The 19,697-nt window shown below is 26.0% G+C and overlaps 2 protein-coding genes across 7 annotated transcripts in view; one reads left to right on the top strand and one right to left on the bottom strand.

The window, feature by feature from the left end:
* Positions 1–19,697, bottom strand: part of LOC126906537 (uncharacterized) — a 44,444-nt gene that overhangs the window by 10,251 nt on the left and 14,496 nt on the right. The gene's annotated exons all lie outside the window — the stretch shown is intronic.
* LOC126906541 (uncharacterized) overlaps positions 5,886–19,697 on the top strand; it is a 36,590-nt gene continuing 22,778 nt past the window's right edge. For 2 of the 5 annotated variants that reach the window (XM_050687120.1, XM_050687117.1), the window contains exons 1-5: positions 5,888–6,030; positions 6,103–6,198; positions 7,275–7,340; positions 10,324–10,471; positions 12,762–12,983. In XM_050687120.1, coding sequence (XP_050543077.1) covers positions 5,968–6,030; positions 6,103–6,198; positions 7,275–7,340; positions 10,324–10,471; positions 12,762–12,983 — 595 coding nt within the window. In that variant the 5' untranslated portion in view covers positions 5,888–5,967. Of the gene's footprint in view, positions 6,031–6,102; positions 6,199–7,274; positions 7,341–10,323; positions 10,472–12,761; positions 13,008–13,073; positions 13,220–19,697 lie in introns of those variants that run through there. The other 3 variants (XM_050687116.1, XM_050687119.1, XM_050687121.1) reach the window with 3 other exon arrangements.

Here is a 19,697-nt window from a genome sequence, read left to right as displayed (position 1 = left end):
TGCTATCTCAATATAATAATCATGTAATGTATAATTAAATACAATAAACTAAAAAGATCACTAAAAGCGCTGACAACAATATACCTGGATTGGGGGTACTATCATTCACTATAAAAAGCACTGAAATCCTTTTCTGACGAGTGAGAAAGTGACTAGAGTTTGCTTTCACCGAATTCAAATAAGAAAACAATTGTTAGCCACAACCCCGTGTTGTTGTCGGCTATCTTTTTATGCGTCTTGTTCATATACATAGGAAAATAATTTGTTTTGTAAAGAAGTACGAATTTGATACCTCTATATGTCAAAAAGCTTGTCAAATTGACTTTGAATTACAATTCATAGTTGCGAAATACAAAGTAAGTAAAATTTATACTGTCTCAATTATTTTGAGTTAATAAATCTGAGTAGAGAACGACGAAACAATAGATTATTCATTATATTAACACCGTAGAACATTATACTAGACTGGTTGGTTAAGGTCTTGTACATAGTCACGTTACAAGGTATGCGTGAACTGTCTTGCCCTTTCGTTGCCATTGTGCATATTATTAGATACCAAGCAGACTGTACTTTATTACACCTCAGCAAAGAAGTATTGCGTTTATCATTTTTATATCTACTTGTCTTCGTTGTTCTAAACCTCCGGACTCTACAACCCAGATAGAACCTCGTTGTTTACGATTTGACCAAACCCCCAAATATCCATCCTTAGTCAAAATACCGATACATTCTATAATCACAACCATTATTTAAACCTTTGTTGTTTTATTTTGTTATTTTAAATTATATCGTCAAAGTGTCAATATTGGAGAAGACTTTTTTTATATCAGGAGTGTCATATGTATTAAATCATTCTTTACTGTTAAAGTATTATTGGTTGATATTTTGTTTGAATACTGTTTTTTAATACCTAAAATAAACTGCATTATCATTTTTTTACATTATATTATTCATAATTTAATTTTGATTCTGACATAAAATAATGTCAAATGTGTAAACATAATAATTTAAAAAAAAATACTTAATAGAAATAGAACAAACAGTGTCGGAATATCTTTGAATTTATTAGTGTAATTCTTTAGGATATATATTCATTGGCTTACATAATGATGCATATTTTTGAACACCAGGGTCATTATATGATTGAATATAATTAAAAAAAATATATACACAAGGTATATACAGGGTGATTTTTTTATCATAACCCACTCAATTTGTAATATTATATTATTACTTATAATATTAAAATATTATATTATGTTATCTTTTGTACATGTATGTCATATATTGTGAATTCACAAGATCGCCAAAACAGAGTTCTCTTATTTAAAACTTAAAATATCAATAAATCAGGCAATTAAATCTGATTATCGTACAGATTCAGAGTAACGCCCATGTGCGGGTTTTTATTTAGCTCCAGCCAATCACATTTAACTATTAATTAAGATCTACAGTTTCTAAGATCACACTAGGGATCGCTACAGGACCCTCGTCTACTATAAAAACCCATTTTTTCCTATTAAAATCAGTTCTTTCGGCGATTTTAAAATACACAAAATCTGCGACACTCTATTCAAGATTCTTACTCTCTGGGACTTAGTCGATTTTTTAATTTATTTGGACTTAGTATATTTTTCTTTAAAACTAAATGACACTTAGAGATTTTAAAGTGAACTTTGTTTTGGCGAATCTTTTAATTTAATTTAATTTGTTCATTAAATAATAATATTTTATTTTTATTTTACCATGGAAATAAATGTCAAATAATATTTTAAAATAAAACATTTTTTTATATTTATAATAAAATCGAATCAACTCTAATTTTCTCAGTTAATGATAAATATTTATTATATGACTAAGTGTATTGCAACTCTATACTTATTGGGTAGCTAATCTTTTGTGGTTTAATGTCTTTGTTCTAACGAACATCGCGCCGGCAGACAGAGTAAAGGTTGCAATTAAAGATTTTTAANTCGCGCCGGCAGACAGAGTAAAGGTTGCAATTAAATATTTTTAAAGTTAGGTGTTAGGTTAGAATATATTTGTAAGCCTATGTGTATTGGGTAGCTAATCTTCTGTGGTTTAATGTCTTTGTCTTAACAAACATCGCGCCGGCAGACAGCACAGAGAAACTTACAAATATATGTTTTTAGTGTTTAATTTTTGTCTTGGTGATTATTGTGCCGCATCCTTTCAAGGTGCTTTAATTTAGCACCGGGACACATTGGGCCACCACAATTCCGCCCTGACAAATCTTTTACATAGATATAAATATTTCTGAATCTTGTTTTGGCCAGGCCAGAGGAAAATTTAAGAAATATTGGTGTCGATCTCTCAATAAAATATAATCTCTCAAACAATATACTCATTCTACAAAGTTAACTAAATATACCTTATTTGATTATAATTATAAAAATATAGAGTGTATAGAATCTCTTGCATATAATAATACAGTCATAGATTTTGTGTAACGGTTTCGTATTATTTATAATTAAACGCTTTATTAACACCCTTATATTAGTTTCACCTGTATGTATGTATGTATGTATGTATGTATGTATGTATGTATGTNTAACGTGTAAAATACAGTGTGAACTCATAATCAACATTGGATTATCTAAAATAAGCATTACACTACGTGGGATACAAGGTAAGTACAAATTTAAATTCCCGCTTTCAAATTATAAATACTATATTGCGTAATAAACCATTAAGATAGGTAATAAAGTTTGGTAGGATAATTGACTTCATTTATTCAATATTGTTCAACCCCGAGATCAGTTCATTATTTTTGNCCCCGAGATCAGTTCTTTATTTTTGTCACAACGTTTGTGTGCATTTTTATTTATTTGATCATTACCCTCATGTATTTAAACTGCGTTTATTCACCCCTCTGAATTCTTCTTTATTCATATTATTATATTCTTTGCACCCTTACATATCTTGCCACATTTAAAAATGTGTTACTCCGCCTTTTACCATCTTATTCAATAATTTTTATTATTATTCGGCCATACATACGCTATATTATATCTTTGGTCTGACTAAGAATAAACCCTTAGATTTTCTTTTGGTACAATATAAGCATTCACAACTTCAATAGTGAAATCCACATCACCACCATTTTATCCTCCATTATTAATCTCCATAAACCTACCTACCATCTTATAATATTTTATTATACCTACCATTTACAAATTTTTACATTTTAGCTTCGATGTGAAGCTGAGAAGGTATTAATTTTACCATGATGTGTTTATTTTTTTTTAGCTTCGATGCGAAGCGGAGAAGGTATTAATTTTACTATGATGTGTTTTTTTTTTTTTTTATGTCTGTTGCCACTTTTTCTCAGCTCTCACTGGACCGATTTCTTTCAAAAATACGTCAAAAGATCACAAATCGTATCTAGTTGAAGACATTACCCTTAAAAATTGAAAAAAATTCCCTCGTTCCCCGCAAATGGGGGAAATATCCAAAAAAATTACAAATTTAAAAATCGCTAATTTTCGAAATTTTTTCACTTTTTTTTCTTAAAACTTCCATAACTTTTTGAAAAATCAACAAATCAACATAATTTTTTTTTATACTAAAACCTTAGATATTTACCTTTCATTTGATATCATTTTTTTGAAAATCTATCACTTAACCTGCTCATTGGGGGGGATTTAAAATGGCAACTTTTTTACAAAAATTAATTTTTTCAACTTAATTTTTGAAAATGTTCCGGAAATACTGCGTCCTTTAAACATATATCAAATTAAAGCTTATTTTATGTACTACAAAATGAAAAAAAAAAATTTGTCCCGACACTTTTTTTTCTACATTTAAACGGCTGCCGTAGTTAAAAAAACACTATTTTTGTGTTAAAATTTTCGATTTTCGATTTTAAATTTTCAACTTAAAAATGCTATAACTTTTTGAAAAATGTATATATCAGCACAAATTTTTTTTTTCTAAATACATTATAAGTACATCTTTCATTTGACATACTTTTTATTAAAATTGGACAATTTCCCCTTATATAGGGGGCGTTCAAAACTTAAAATATTGTAAAAAACATAGATCTTTTTCAACTGAACTTTTGAAAATGTTCCGGAAATACTGCGTCCTTTAAACATATATCAAATCAAAGGTTATGTTATATACTATCAAATGAAAAAAAAAAATTTGTCCCGACATCTTATCTTCTATGTGCAAATGGCTGTCGAAAATTAAAAAAAAATGTAATGTTTGCGATAAAAATTACCTTTTATCGGGATGTTTTTTGTACTTAAAACTGCCATAACTTTTTCAAAAATGAACAAATAAAAATAATATTTTTTTGTATTGAAACCTTAGATATTTCCCTTTCATTTGATATAATTTTTTTTGAAAATCTACCACTTATTCTGTTCACTGGGGGGATTTAAAATAGTAACTTTTTTACAAACAATAACTTTTTCAACTTAATTTTTGAAAATGTTCCGGAAATACTGCGTCCTTTAAACATATATAAAATTAAAGCTTATTTTATGTACTACAAAATGAAAAAAAAAATTTGTCCCGACGACCTATCTTCTATACGCAAATGACTGCCGTATTCAAAAATATGCTATTTTTGTATTAAAATTATGGGTTTTGTATTTTATTTTAATAGAAGTTGATGTTGATTTTGCAATTATCCATCAATTTTTTAAAATTAAACACTATCTACAGATTTGCATCGAAGCGTTTCTTATGATAGTGATTTTAATCACTTTCAGATTAAAACTATACTGGTTCCAACTATGCAATGTCTCCACTATGCCGTTTTGTATAAATTAAGTTCTAACAGTTTTTCTTCTAAATCCATTAGTTTTACAGAAAAATGTCAAAATACGTAATATTTCGTAAAATTGTCGAAATTGGTATATTTATTAATATTTCATCATATCTGACGAACCATATGTGATAGAACCTATTATTTCATACAAAATTTGTTTAAAATTAAATTTTACAAAATAAAAGTAATAAGTAAAAATTTTATTGAACCGATCGTTTTATTGCTATAGCTGAGGTAGCTCGATCATATTACGATTTTTTCTAAATATATGAGTTTTATTGCTAGATTCTGTTATTGTTAGAACCATAAAACTAATTAAAAACGTAAATAATTACAAAGAACTTAATATCAGAGAAGCAATAGAAATGTTTAAAAATAAAAACAATTTAATTAATTGGGATCTTGGCCCACTGAAAAATTCATTATTAAACTTGTGTAAACTGGCAAAATGTGATAATATTACTTAGTGATGACGTCACTAGGTGATAAGGTGACTAGGGGTATATAAGGGAGTTTTTTCTAGTCGGGGTGTTGTATGTCTTTAGCGTTCATAATGGTAACATTGTTTCCGAAATACGTATTCGCGACTTTTCATTAATTTTTTGTGGCTTTGAGTTTAATATTTTTTAGTTTTTTAAATTAATAATATTTTTAATATAGTTTTAATTTTACTTAACGCTAGTTCTAACAAAAATTATTTGCTCTTGATACAACTACAAACAAATTAGTGTACTGCTTTAACGTCAGTAAAAGTAGTGTACTACTTCCAACCTTTGGAAAAAACTACAGTTTGTATTTTGTGTTATGTCTGAACAAAAATGCTAATATTCAGTTAGCCTTCTATAGCGAGTTCCTTCTTAAAATACTTTATAATTATCTTTTTAATGAACAATCTTATTACATTCTGTAGCTTCTTAATATTTAGATTGTATAGCTTTAAAATTTGTTATTTACAAGTTTAATTTATTACAACGATTGCATGTTTTACAGTTAAATTTGTACGTGACTAATAAAAATAACAAAAATATATTTTTCCTTTTAAACATTTGTATGAATCTACATTACAATTTAAGGTTTTTTTAATAAATTTATACTTTCAATATAAAAAGATAGGTACACTGTTTTATTACCAAGTCTATTTAATATTCTATTAAAAATATTGCAAAATGAACTGTGTAATTTATTTTGGTTTGCTATTATGTGTTAAATCTTCTTTTGTGATAAGTTCGGTAATTAAAATAAAAATTCATTATTTACAGTTGAATTCTTCAACTTTAATTAAAAAATGATCTGTTTACTAGACCAGTGGTTGTTCGGAACTTATTGATAAAATTGAAAAACTCAAAAGTAAACCAATCAAACATATTGGGCCAACAACAGGAGAAATATTTAAACAAGTAACGTTTTAACATAAAGTAATAAATGATACAGTGTGACCATTAGCTAGTTCACTAGCAAGTTGCTTTCCTTTCTTTATTCCGTTTTGGTGGTTGGAATAATTTTGATATTACGATTTCGTTATATCCATTAAATCAATTTCTCTTGTAATCCACAGTTCTTTATCAAATTTTATTTTACTCATCAAAATATTAACTAATCTGTAAAGTTTACTATTAAAGCTTACATATTGAGTTGTCAGCTATGGTTCAAATCGTTCGGAATGTGTATGTGTTTTTCCGATTCATTTCAAAATTTAGTTATCTCTACTTTTCTAATTAATAAATCCAATCCTTCCTCTACTTTCTTCTTGTACGTGAATTTAATGGATAGGTAAAATTAATTTAAATATTGTATAAAGTCCACCGTATTATAATCTGTCTTTATTACTAAAAATATCATTTACATACCCTAACTCAAATTTTCCATAAGTATTTTTTAAATTTATTTCAAATCTACTCATGAAAAGTCTTTATTGAAAAACTTGAACTTTTCTTCAATTATTAATTTTAGATGATCACCCATCCGAAAATTGTTCGGTGTAAAATTTATTTTAAGAACCAACTTAATATTTTTTGAATATTGGTATTTGTGTTTTTTCATTGAAAAACACAACGTTGGTGTAATTCTTGACTAAATCTTCTCCTCATTTTTTAGAAAATAAAATGAGTAAACTATTATTAAAATGATTTATTGTTCTTTTATTTTTGTGTTCTCAAAGCAAATTTTGAAATTGTTTCTTTTATTGTTTCGAATTTATGTTTATTCACCTAGTACATCTTTTGTTCGAAAATTTCCCACTGTGATTGACCTAAAAATTTTAAATTAATATTTTTAATTTTAAGTAACATTTTAAAACTTATGGATTTATATAATTTATTAATACACCACTGTGTATGTGTTTAATATTTAATATTAATTTAATATATATATCAGTTATAAATAAAATCAAAAATTATTTACAAAAGAAACTTGTGAAACTATTATTAAAACTTGTATTGCGACGTAATACAATAAAAATATTATATTTTACCAGGCTAAAGAAAAAACGTTAATTTTGGGAAATGAAAGTTTAAGTGTCGAACAAATCAGTAAAAGTGTGGTAATTTTTTTTACTTAAATTTACTTGTATAATTAACTTATTTAATTGCTGACATAGAGCATAAAAATGCCTACAGCATGAAAATAAATATTTCGACATTGATATGTTTAAAATTTATCAAATATATTTAAACTTATTTTTTTTAAATAAATTAAAAAACCGACATATTTTATAAATTAATAAATTTATTGTTATGATGGATAATGTAAAATATATTAAGAATTTCCTCTTATAATAAAAATTATTTCTAGGATTTCACTTTTTAAAGAATTTATTAGGTCAGATAGAATAAATTTTAAGGCTGAGAAACTTCTTACTACACTCGCCTAAAAAAAACAAATTATCGTACTTACAGTTATTAAAATAAAAAAAATTTAGATGGTATATTTTTTTAAGAAGTTAAATGATTACATTAGCTTAAAAAGATATTAAAATTTTATTTTTCTCCCTTGGAAAGTAAGGAATTGATTTATACGCCTCTTTAATCCTAGACCCTCTTTATAATATTAACAAGAAAAATATCAATTCATACAATATATAAATAATGAAATATTTTATTTTAAAGTTTCTAATGTAATATTAAAATAATGAAAAAAAGAGGTTAAGATGTAGATTCTTCTTTATATTCTGTACTATAATACAAAGTATAGGGTATTAGGCATAAAATATTGATAATATAATATTTAAAATAAAAAAAAGTGAAAGAAAGTGTTACTTTAAATTTTTTAATATGTTAAATAATTAATTAATATCATGTCTATATAATCAATAATTATTACAACTCATTAAAATCAAGCTACTTATTCAATATTATAATTTGTTTTTGTCTCTTTATTCAAAAATTACATATTGTTCGTTTTAGTATACAGGGTGATTTTTTTATCATAACCCACTCAATTACTTGCAGAATAATAGTAATTTAAACATTTTTTTTTTCATTATCTTTAGTTACACATTATTCTTGAATTTTTAACTATGTAACACTTTTTAAGTTCATCCCTTATGCCTTGGAAGGGGGTCAACTTTGTTTTTTTAAATGGTAACACATATTTTTAATTTAATAAAATGTTTGAGTTTTTAATTTAATAGTAAATGGCATTTGAATTTTTAATATAACTTTATTAGCTTATTAGATATAAACATTTAAAGTTTCAAAATTTTGAGTTAATATACATGTATAATACACATGGGATTGTAAATACAGGTAGCTAATTGGATTTTTATGACATTGCTGTCTCAGTCACGGATTGTTTATTATCAATTATGATTATCAATAGATATACTTTCTGTATTGTCAGTTAGTGTATTTATAAACTCATAACAATGTGCCTTACTAGTATTGATAATAACAATGATGTTTACCTGCTAATATCGATGTTATAAAAAACCAATTAGCTACCTGTATTTGTAATCCCTTGTGTATTATACCTGTATATTAATTCAAAAATTTGAAACTTTAAATGATTATATCTAATAAACGAATTAAGTTATATTAAAAATTCAAATGCCATTTACTATTAAATTAAAAACTCAAACATTTTATTAAATTAAAAATATGTGTTACCATTTAAAAAAACAAAGTTGNTATTAAATTAAAAACTCAAACATTTTATTAAATTAAAAATATGTGTTACCGTTTAAAAAAACAAAGTTGACCCCCCTCCAAGGCATAAGGGATGAACTTAAAAAGTATTACATAGTTAAAAATTCAAGAATAATGTGTAACTAAAGATAATAAAAAAAAAAAATGTTTAAATTATTATTATTCTGCAAGTAATTGAGTGGGTTATGATAAAAAAATCATCCTGTATAAATTAATTATTAAAAATACAACACAAAAAATAGTACATTACGACCACTTTATAATTCTTTTCAAACAATTTTAATAAAGCGGTTCATTGATTTTAATTTATTGTTCATATCTACCAATTATTACATTTAACATATTAGTATGTAAGTTACACCTACTTGACCCATACATTTAAGATTGATTAAAAAATACATAATTTATTTTTTTTATTTATATTTATTAATTAGGCGTTTTTCACTATTTTCACTCCGTCTACTTTCTTTGTTCCTTAAAGTATATAAAAACCCCAATAATTTATTAAGCAGGCAATCATCTTCTTAAGATTAAAAGATTTACATGCTATAACGTGTCAATTGTCATCCGTAAAAATTTCATCGTCGCATGTCAGTAAGTCAATTGTCAATATGCCATCTTTTTTTTTAGCAAACGCCTTCGTTTAAATGGTTAATTATTCGGCCATTGTCCGCCATTATTTTTATCATTTGTTTGTTGTAACCTTGTGCTCAAAATTCTCATGCCCTTTACCGCAATCATTGATTGGGTCCTCACCATCACTAAATAACTTCATTGCCGTTGTCGCTTTTTCTGCGTCCGTTTTCACCTGCCACTACGTGCCTGGATCTACACTCTACTCGCAATACTCACATGTTCAACACCATCACCAAAAGATCACATACAGTCCACTCACCAATATCAACAATTCATTTATTCAGCTGAGTTTATATTATTTTTGAAAGTTATTTATTATTTATTTTTATTGAGTTTAATTATTTTGTTTTATGCTGTTTTGCCGGCCATTAGTATTTAAAGGACTCCCGTTACCTCTTAAATTTAAGATACTCTTTGAATTACTTCTTATACAAGTGGTCATTTGTTATTTAATTATTGTCTATTCTCGTTACATTTTTGATGTGAGGTTAGCCGTCATCCTCTCAGCTGACTTCCCTTCCGCTTCAATAAAGGTGATTTAAAAAGGGATAAGGTAAGACTGCATTCTAGTGCTGTGCACAACTAGCCGTCCTACGTTCTAGATGCCTTGTGCGAAACACCACTGTTCGATTATTTTAATATCAAATAGTAAAATACATAAATTATATCACATACCATAAAATAATTTATTTTCTAATTTATTTAAAGTGATTTATACTTGTTTTTTTTAAATTTAATGATTAGAAAGTTAAGGAAATCGAAAAATTTGAAAATATATTTCAATATTTAACTGAATATGATATGATTAGCATTGGAAAATTTATAGAAAAATTGCAGGAAATTGAAGACAAAAACGTAAATGAAATTATTAAAAAATTGAAAATATTCGATAGTAAGGAAGTTTACTTTAATATTTTTATTACGTTTTACGATATACTGTATTTGCAGCTTTTATGTTTTTGTTTTATTTTCACCCCAAGTAGCAATTTTAAAAAATAATGTTATATAAATATTGGTATAACATTATTTTTTTGAAAAATGCTATCAGGGACTTAAAACTGTTTAATTTATATTGCTTAACACTTTTAAAATGACATTTCATAATGTACTAGTTTATTTTATATGGATAATATAATAGCAAAATAAACTCCAAGTGTTATTTGTACAGTTGATACTAATACTAAAAACAATTTATACATACTATATATTTATTATACTACTATTTATATAGAGTATTTATTATACTACGCAAACCTCCATACCTTAAAATATAAATGTCAAAGTAATTACTTCAACATTCGAAAATCCCAAAAACACTTCGCGTAACTTCTCATTAATTAAATCCTTACTTCTAACTACAAATATCTTTTGGTTTGCAAGTGGACTTTTTGTAGGTCTGCAACAACAACGTGGTTTGTCACTTGCATATCGACTAGCTATAGTAGCAAAGGTCATCACCACCTAGATGAGGTGTCAAAACTATCAGATATGATTATCGAACTATAGGTTGAAGTTATTTTTAAGTTAATTAATAGTTAAATTTAAGTTAATTATTCTTTACATGTATAAATGATTATAACACATCGTAGTTTATTAACCACAACTATTATAATTGAAGTTGCAAGCTGTTTGTATGTTTTACATACCCCAGTCCGTGTCTAGATAAGGAGCAAGGATAAAATATACACGAGTACTTAAGTTACTCGTGCAATAAAATAAATATTACAGTCAAAATTAATAAGGAAATTAAATTTAATTATTAATTAAAAGAAAATTAAGCTAAACATGAATGAAAAAGAGAGTGTATCAAAAACTATGTCTACAAATGAGGCTGCAAAAATAAAATAAATACTTAAACAAAATTAAATAATATAACAAACATCACGGCCGGTATTGGAACACATCCAATTTATTAACCAGTCATTTTGGGAGGGATCAATATCATAAACAATTCAATTTTAATTAAATTTATTCTCTTTTGTCGCATTATTTAACGGTCAGCGGCAAAAATAATGAGTTTTTGACACCGCTGTGTCAGAAAAAGGTTCATTCGTGCAATCTCTTGCGTGATTAATAATAAATAATTAGACATAACAAAATTCATAAAGGGTACACCTTTGAATTTGTGACGTTACACTTTTTAAATTATATTTTAATTTAATTCTCCTAAAAATAAATTAGAGTCCCAGACAGGATCAATAAAAATAATTTTTTCATTTTGATTTAAATTAGAATTTAACTATAAGTAGATATAAAATAAACAGTGAGAAATGAGAAATGTGTAAAGTGTGAGGTGCAATCAAGCGGTGGCGGCATATTAACTCAACTATGGTTATGTGACATGATGTCTATCACCATAGAGGATATGCCTTCCTTGGCTAACGTATGTATTATAACAGTTGAGCTATGGTGTACCCTTTCATAGAAGGAAAGGTGCTGTGTAACCATACTTATTATAAGGTGATCAATATTAGGAAATTAAAGGGAAAATAATTGTTATAAATATGTACTATTTTATTATTACTTATTATCAAGGCTCATGAGTTCATGCATTTGCATGTTTTTTTTTTTTTTTGCTTCTTTGAAAAACATGCTAAATGAGCTACAAATCCATTTCATAACAATATTAATAAAAATATGAAGTTCGTTAGTGCATATTTTGCTCATTAGTTTACAAATTAGCCTTCCAAAATTTAGCAAAGTGATAGTCATTGTTATTTAAAAACTATTTTTTTGACGGGGAAATTATATTTAGCCCTCTTCCCAAAAAAATTTGATCACCTTACGCCCATGTTTAGTGCATATTTTATCAGTTTTTAATGCATATTTGTACGCTTTTTTTTAGTTTATTAGTTNTAGTTTTTAATGCATATTTGCACGCTTTTTTTTAGTTTATTAGTTTTAGCATGAAATTACGAGCGCTGCTCGTTTATATATTATATAAGTTGTTATTTATAAACATTTTCAAAATAATTTAAGATGCGAATTTCCTTAAAGTAGTTTTTGATTATGTTAAAATAATCGCAATTTGAAATTGTGTCGAATTTTCATTCAAATTTTAGTTTTAAAATTAGTTTTACTGAAATATTTTTTATTTTTGTTCAATTTGTTAACAGGAACAAAGTATTCTCTGCTTAATCATTTTGAAAGTAAGAATTAAATTATTTATTTGTATTTTTTAGAAGGGGAACATATAAACGTACGAATTTGTAGACAAATTATGAATAATCAATATTACCCAATTCCAAGTGATTGGGTTCCTACATTTAGTAGACTCTATGTTGGTTTTAAGAAACATGATAGAAATCAAACCGGAATAATCCCTACAGTTTTTTTTATGCACGTCATCGTAAATGTTCTTCCTAATGAAGAAGTACAAGATTCTATATTAAAAAGTTTAAAAGGTATAGATAATGTTTGCTACGAAGGTGCGTATTAAACTTCAATTAAACATTTTCATTACATGATTTAACCAACATTTTATTTAATTTCAGCATGGTTATTGAAAAAAAGAATAGACTTGTATGAAAACCATACTGGTGTGAAAGGTTTAGCATTGAAATGTCTTAATTGCATGACAAAGTAAAAAGCAATATTTTTCATTTATGTAAGAAGTGTTTTTTTTTTTTTTGAATAAATCATATTTTTACCAAAACACTTTTAAATTTCTTAATAAAATATATAACAAAAAAAAAAAAAAAATAAAAATGATCAATAATATACATCGAATTATAATAATTTAGGTAACTTGAAGGAATACTGAAACGTTTCTACGTTTGATCTCTTTTAAATTTATTTTTTACTAACTTTAAATATGAAAATACAACGCAAATTGTTCAAATAATCGATTTGTTATGTTTTATTTAAAAAAGATGAATATATATATATTAAACAGCTAACTATCATATCAGTCTTACTTTAGAAACTATTTAATTTATGGTGAAAGTAGAAATAAAACCCTCTGTATCACGGTTGGTATCGAGCAGTTACGAACACCGTTGCAAAAGGTTAAGAGGATTTTTACAAAAAGACAGTTATCTTGATCGCGGTTGATAACACGGAGGTCATGATCACCGTTGAAGATGAACTGAATGTAAGAGGTGGAATCTAAACCTTTGGATCACGGTTGATAAAGCGTTTATTACGAGAACCGTTTCAAAGGATTAAAAAGGAATACTTAGGAAAAGCTAGTAATCTCGATCACGGTTGATAACACGATGGTTATGATCACCGTTGAAGATTGTACTAACTTTTAAAGTAAAGAATTTTTAAATTATATAATTTTGATCAGGGTTGGTAACGTTTAGTTATGAACAACGTAATAAAAAAAAAATTATTAGAAGAATAATAAAATTAATAGAGATATTGTACAAGTAGTGACGGTGTACTTTGTACTACCAGTCACCACCTGAGTAGTGTAGAACGATCGCCCACCGATAATTTATTTTTTTAATACCCTCCAATGAATAAATGCGTATTCTAATTTCCTATTACATTTTCGAGTTCCCGTTAAGACTGATATGTAACATAAAATAATTTACCAACATTATGATAAATATGATAAAAATAAAAAAAATACATTAATTTATATTCTTTTGAATAAAATTTGTCAAACAGCAATGTCCAGCGGACTTTCTTGCAACTGATAAAAAGTACTAAAAGCTGTAGCGGCGTAATGCTACAATACTTAAATTATTTTTTAATCAACTGTTGGAATTATCAAAAATAGATTAAGAAAATAAAAATATTTCTTATTAAAATTAAAGAGTTAGAATTCCAATACGATTTTCAATGTAAATGTGTCACTCATTATTATTATTTCGATCACTGTATATTTTCCCAAAATTATCCGTTAAAATTTGAATTATATGAGAAATATTTTAAACCTAGACAGTAAAAATTTAATTACACATCTGACTATAATAATTAAAATAATATTTTTGCTTAAGCAATACTACTTTTATGGGTGTACATTTTACTATATTGCACATGGATTATCACAGGTTTTCTATCATAAAACTATTCAAAATGTTCATAATGTCTTTCGACACTAATCAAATAAAATTTGAATTCTACTTTCAATAACAACTGTTTAATTTTTATTCAATGTTAATTATGAATGAAATAAATGTTTAAAATCTTTTTTTTTCCACAATTATAACATAATTATTATGTTATGCGTATTATATTTTTTATATAAATCGAAAAATAATAACAATAAATACTATGATGATCAATACAATAACTATGTACGAACAGTTTGTATGTTAACGAAATGCACAATACTAAATTAATTATTGATATTTTATCAAATTAATAAGATTATAGGTAATTAGTACTAGTCTCGTTACAGAAACCAAAGGTTTGTACTGCGATCTAGAAATGGCGACAAAAGCAACTCGCAAAGGACGGAGTGTCGCCTTTGGGGAGATACTTTTTTTGGCACGACGTCGCTTCGGTTGTGACATGTAGTCGCCAGGACTTGACGATTCGTTATAAAATTCAAATAAACGGGTATAGCTATCTAACGGTATAGGAGCGCGGCAATTAGAGTATAAAAAATAAGAAATGTGCTACTATATTTATCAACAGCAGTAAATTTTGTTGTGGTTTGTGTCAGAAGGGTTCGTCTAACAATTTGATGGTTTCGTTTCTCAAAGCTCGTCGAGTCGGGCGGATATTCGGTCAGAGCGTCCGGTCGATAAGTGATCACTCAGAACAAAATTGGCAACACATTCCGGTGGGCGATCAATCGTATTCTAAGGAGAACAATAACAGGTGAATTCGAGTAGTAGCACGTCGAAGCACGTCAGTCGAAAACGTATCGTTAAGGGGTTAAATATATCGTTTAAGGGGGAAAATATTACGAAATCCGATAAGTATTTCATGTTTAAGTAGATTATTTGAAATTAAAAAAACATTGAATTTTTTTAATAGAGTAAGCAAAAATGATTATTCCATGTATTTGCCCAATAAATAAATAATATATTTTATTTTAACTTAAAATTTAAAAATTATATAATAGTGAATTTATTATTCAAACAAAATCAATACGAATCAGCAATTCAATAGATAGTAATTGACGAAGAAAATTGTTGTGTATGGTAATTTTCATGCATAAAATTTAAAATCTTATACAATATTTTTTATCATATTTCAAATAATAGTCTTAATGTTTTTAAAAATATTCTATAATAAAAATTGATCACTTGTGGATAATTAATTAAATAAAATTAAAACTATATTAAAAATATTATTAATTTAAAAACTAAAAAATATTAAACTCAAAAGCCACTAAAAATTACTGGAAAGTTGTGCATACGTATTTTGGAAACAATATTACAATTATCAATGCTAAACATATACTGACACGCCGACTAGAAAAAACTCCATAATATACCTCTAGTGACCTTATCACCTAGTGACATCATCGAAATGTCTATGAATAAGTAATAAATATAGATTTTAATATGGAGGTTTTCATACAACATTTCAATTTTTTTTGCCCATCGATAAAAGTCCCATATGAACAGGAAATAGAGAAAAAATTGCCTTTTTTGGATTTATTATTTGAAAGAGCAGAGGGGAACTAAATTTTAAAATTTATCGGAAAACTTTATGAGAATAAAAAATAGTATTCTTAAGATTAATATGGAGTAAGGAAATTGTATAATTACAATTTACTCTAAATTTATCAGAAAAGTTCAACATCTTTTTTGTATTTTTATTGTAATAGAACATTTAAATAGAACCATAGTAATCATTTCTAAGTAATTTTTGGTGTTTAAAAAGAATCTACAATTGAAATATTCAGAACTTAATTAATTTTAATGATTTCGCTTATCTAAAAACCAATCAAAATGTTATTAAAAAAAATCCACACAATTGAGTGTGTTATAAAATTTGATTTTAATTGTAACATATTTTGTTTAATTCGGGTGAAACTAAAAAACATTTTTTTTTAGATTTAGGATTTATATAGCATCATTTTACAAAAAAATTTGAATATTATATACTGATAGTAACACTCACAAATAAAGTTAAAAAATAATATATTACGCAGTACAATTATTTAATTTTTAGTTGAAACCTATTATAATATCAAACCTAATTAAAAAATTATGTTGATCCATACACTTTTCATTAATTTATAGCATTATAAAGTTAAAAATGTTACAAATAAAATCGAGAACTTTCACACAATAATAGTATTCGGTAACTATTTTCACCATGAAGACAAAATAAAGTCCGAAATTTTTTTTTTTTGCATAATAAAGTACATTACATTAGCTTTAATTTAAGATATATATAAAAGTGTCAGACTTTCCGGAACACTTTCAAAATTTAAGTTCAAAAAGTAAATTTTTTGTGAAAAAATTGTCATTTTGAATCAGAAAATTGCTATTTTCTAAAATTTAAAGCCACTTATGAGAGTTTACAAACCCAAACATTCAATCAATTTAAAATTTCAATTTTGAAATTATGTTTTAATTATAATATATAAAATAAAAAGTGTTCTTATTTAAGAAAATTATAATTAAGGGTATTTTCCTTGAAGGGACCAAAAAAATAATGGTTTGACTACATATAATAGTAGAGTTTTTTGAACTTGATAGTTTTTCTCTATAATAAAATTTAAAATTCTCAATATTTTCTGAGAAAATGAGTGTCTTACCAGATTTCAATCACCTTGTATATTAAAAAATTTAGTTTAACATAAGAAACAAAGATATATTTTATAAATAACCAATATATTTATACATATGTTATTTTATTATACATTCAAATTTGATATTATTACATAACACATATAATAATGTTTAAATTTCTTAAAGAGCATTACAATTTTTTTTTTTCAATAACTGAATATCAAGATATAATAACATTTTTTAATTATTTCTTCGTTTATTAATATGCTTATTCAATACATGAAAATTATTTTATTAAATATTGACATAAAATAATAACTAAAAATACATAATGTTATGATAGAATGTTTTACAACCAAATTTTAATAATTATTTGAAAATATAAATAAGAAATTCGAAGAATTATGTATTAGATATTGAGAAACACATTTTTTTTGATAATTTAAATTATAAATAAAATAATATGTTGAGCAAAAAAAGAAAGAAAAATTATCCATTTCATTATATGTATTAATAATAATGATATTTATAGTCTTATGTGTTGTTTGATAAAATGGCCACGTCTGCCATAAATATCAACGGCTCTCACAGCAAAATAGTACTTGTATCCTGGTATGTATCCAGTTAAAAAGTATTGCATTGGATTTGTAGATGATGCAATATTATTTATGAGAATCCAGTAGGGACAGTTTTCATAAAGATTACTCCAATAATATAGTTCATAATAACAAATATCCTCATGGCGTTTTTTTAATTCCATCTCCCATTGAAGCATCAGGAACATTTCATTTTTTTTTATTGTAAGACTTATTGGCGCTGGTGGGATATTATTCCGGCCAGGCTCGTTTTCAACAGGCAACGGTGGCGGATACCTGAGATTTGTTCTTCCCATAGATGGAAAGAATGCGTTGTGTTCAAATAATAACGGTTCTTCAAAATCACTCAGGCATTCCATTTCTACAAAATTATTATCAATTTAATCAAATATTGCCAAAAAACTTGAAAAAATTAATTATCTAGTAAAATTTGAAAGGAAGTAAAATTACGGAGTGCAGTTATTTTCTTAGAAACAATGTTAATTATTAAATAATAAGTTATGTAATCATAGAAACAAAACTGCAAATAAACATGTGAAAATGAGTGCAGCTAATGTTATTGGCCTATGAATATAAAAACTTGTAAAATGTTCTTATTTAATTTCTAACGCAAAACGAATTTTTAGGGGGTTATTATATTAATATTATTTATACAATATTATATTAAAAGATAAAAAGCTCTAAAAAATTTTATGCATGGAGAAACAATACATGTTATTGAAACTCTATCGCCAATTATAAATCCGAACTAAGGGGAAAGTGACGCCTCGTGGCCAACGAGCTTATCTAGTGAGACCCTTATTCTCGTATTTTACTAGTCTAATCATGATTTGTCACAGATTTGAACAAATTACGTTAGTAACTAGTGCTTGGATTACTTAATACTTGTAATACTTTGAATCTAGTGGTAAAATATGTTATAATTATTGTAATATGAAAAATTTTTGAATAATTATTCGAATTTTGTAATAAAATATTTAATAATAATATAATGTGTTTTTTTATTGTAAAAAAATAATTGATGCGCTCATGTCTTAATACTATAAAGAATAGTTTTCATTTTATGATACGAATTCATTTTTTAATTTACATGTTAAAAAAAACCCAGCACAGGGTGGTCGCGGCACGGTGGTGACGTGGCATTGTTGGATCATGTATAATGATATCTGACAGTGATTAAAATCACTATAAAAAAAAACGCTTCGACGCAAATCTTTAGATAGTGTTTAATTTAAAAAAAATGTTGAATTATTCCAAAAGCTACATAATCTGCTAGTTCCTTATTAATATCCTGATTAAGATAAAGTATGTCGAATGGAAAAGGGATTATTAAAAAATATTATTTTGTCATAAAAAAATAATGTTTATCCATAAAATTTACAATATGTCATAGCATTATAAAGTTAAAAAACCCAGCACAGTGGTGTCGTGGCACAGTGGTGACGTAGCATAGTTGGATCAAGTATAATGATATCTGACAGTGATTAAAATCACTATCAAAAAAAAAACGCTTCGATGTTTACGGGGTACATAGGAAAATGGTCTGATTTAAAAAAAAATTATACTAAATGAAAGGGAAATATCTAAAGTTTTAGTATAACAAAAAAATTATGTTGATTTGTTAATTATTTAAAAAGTTATAGAAGTTTTAAGAAAAAAAAGTGAAAAAATGACAAAATTTACCAATTATTAAATTTGTAATTTTTTTGGAGATTTCCCTTATTTATGCCGAACGAGGGAAAATTTTTCAATTTTTAAGGGTAATGTCTTCAACTAGATACGGTTTGTGATCTTTTGATCTATCGTTGAAAGAAATCCGTTCGGTGAGAGCTGAGAAAAAGTGGTAACAGACACAAAAAAAAAAAAAAAAAAA

This window comes from Daktulosphaira vitifoliae, unplaced genomic scaffold, assembly GCF_025091365.1.
Source record: "Daktulosphaira vitifoliae isolate Bord-2020 unplaced genomic scaffold, ASM2509136v1 Scaffold_5, whole genome shotgun sequence".
NCBI classification, from domain to species: domain Eukaryota; kingdom Metazoa; phylum Arthropoda; class Insecta; order Hemiptera; family Phylloxeridae; genus Daktulosphaira; species Daktulosphaira vitifoliae.
Note: the sequence above shows the minus strand (reverse complement) of the source record. Positions and strands in the feature narration are given on the sequence as shown.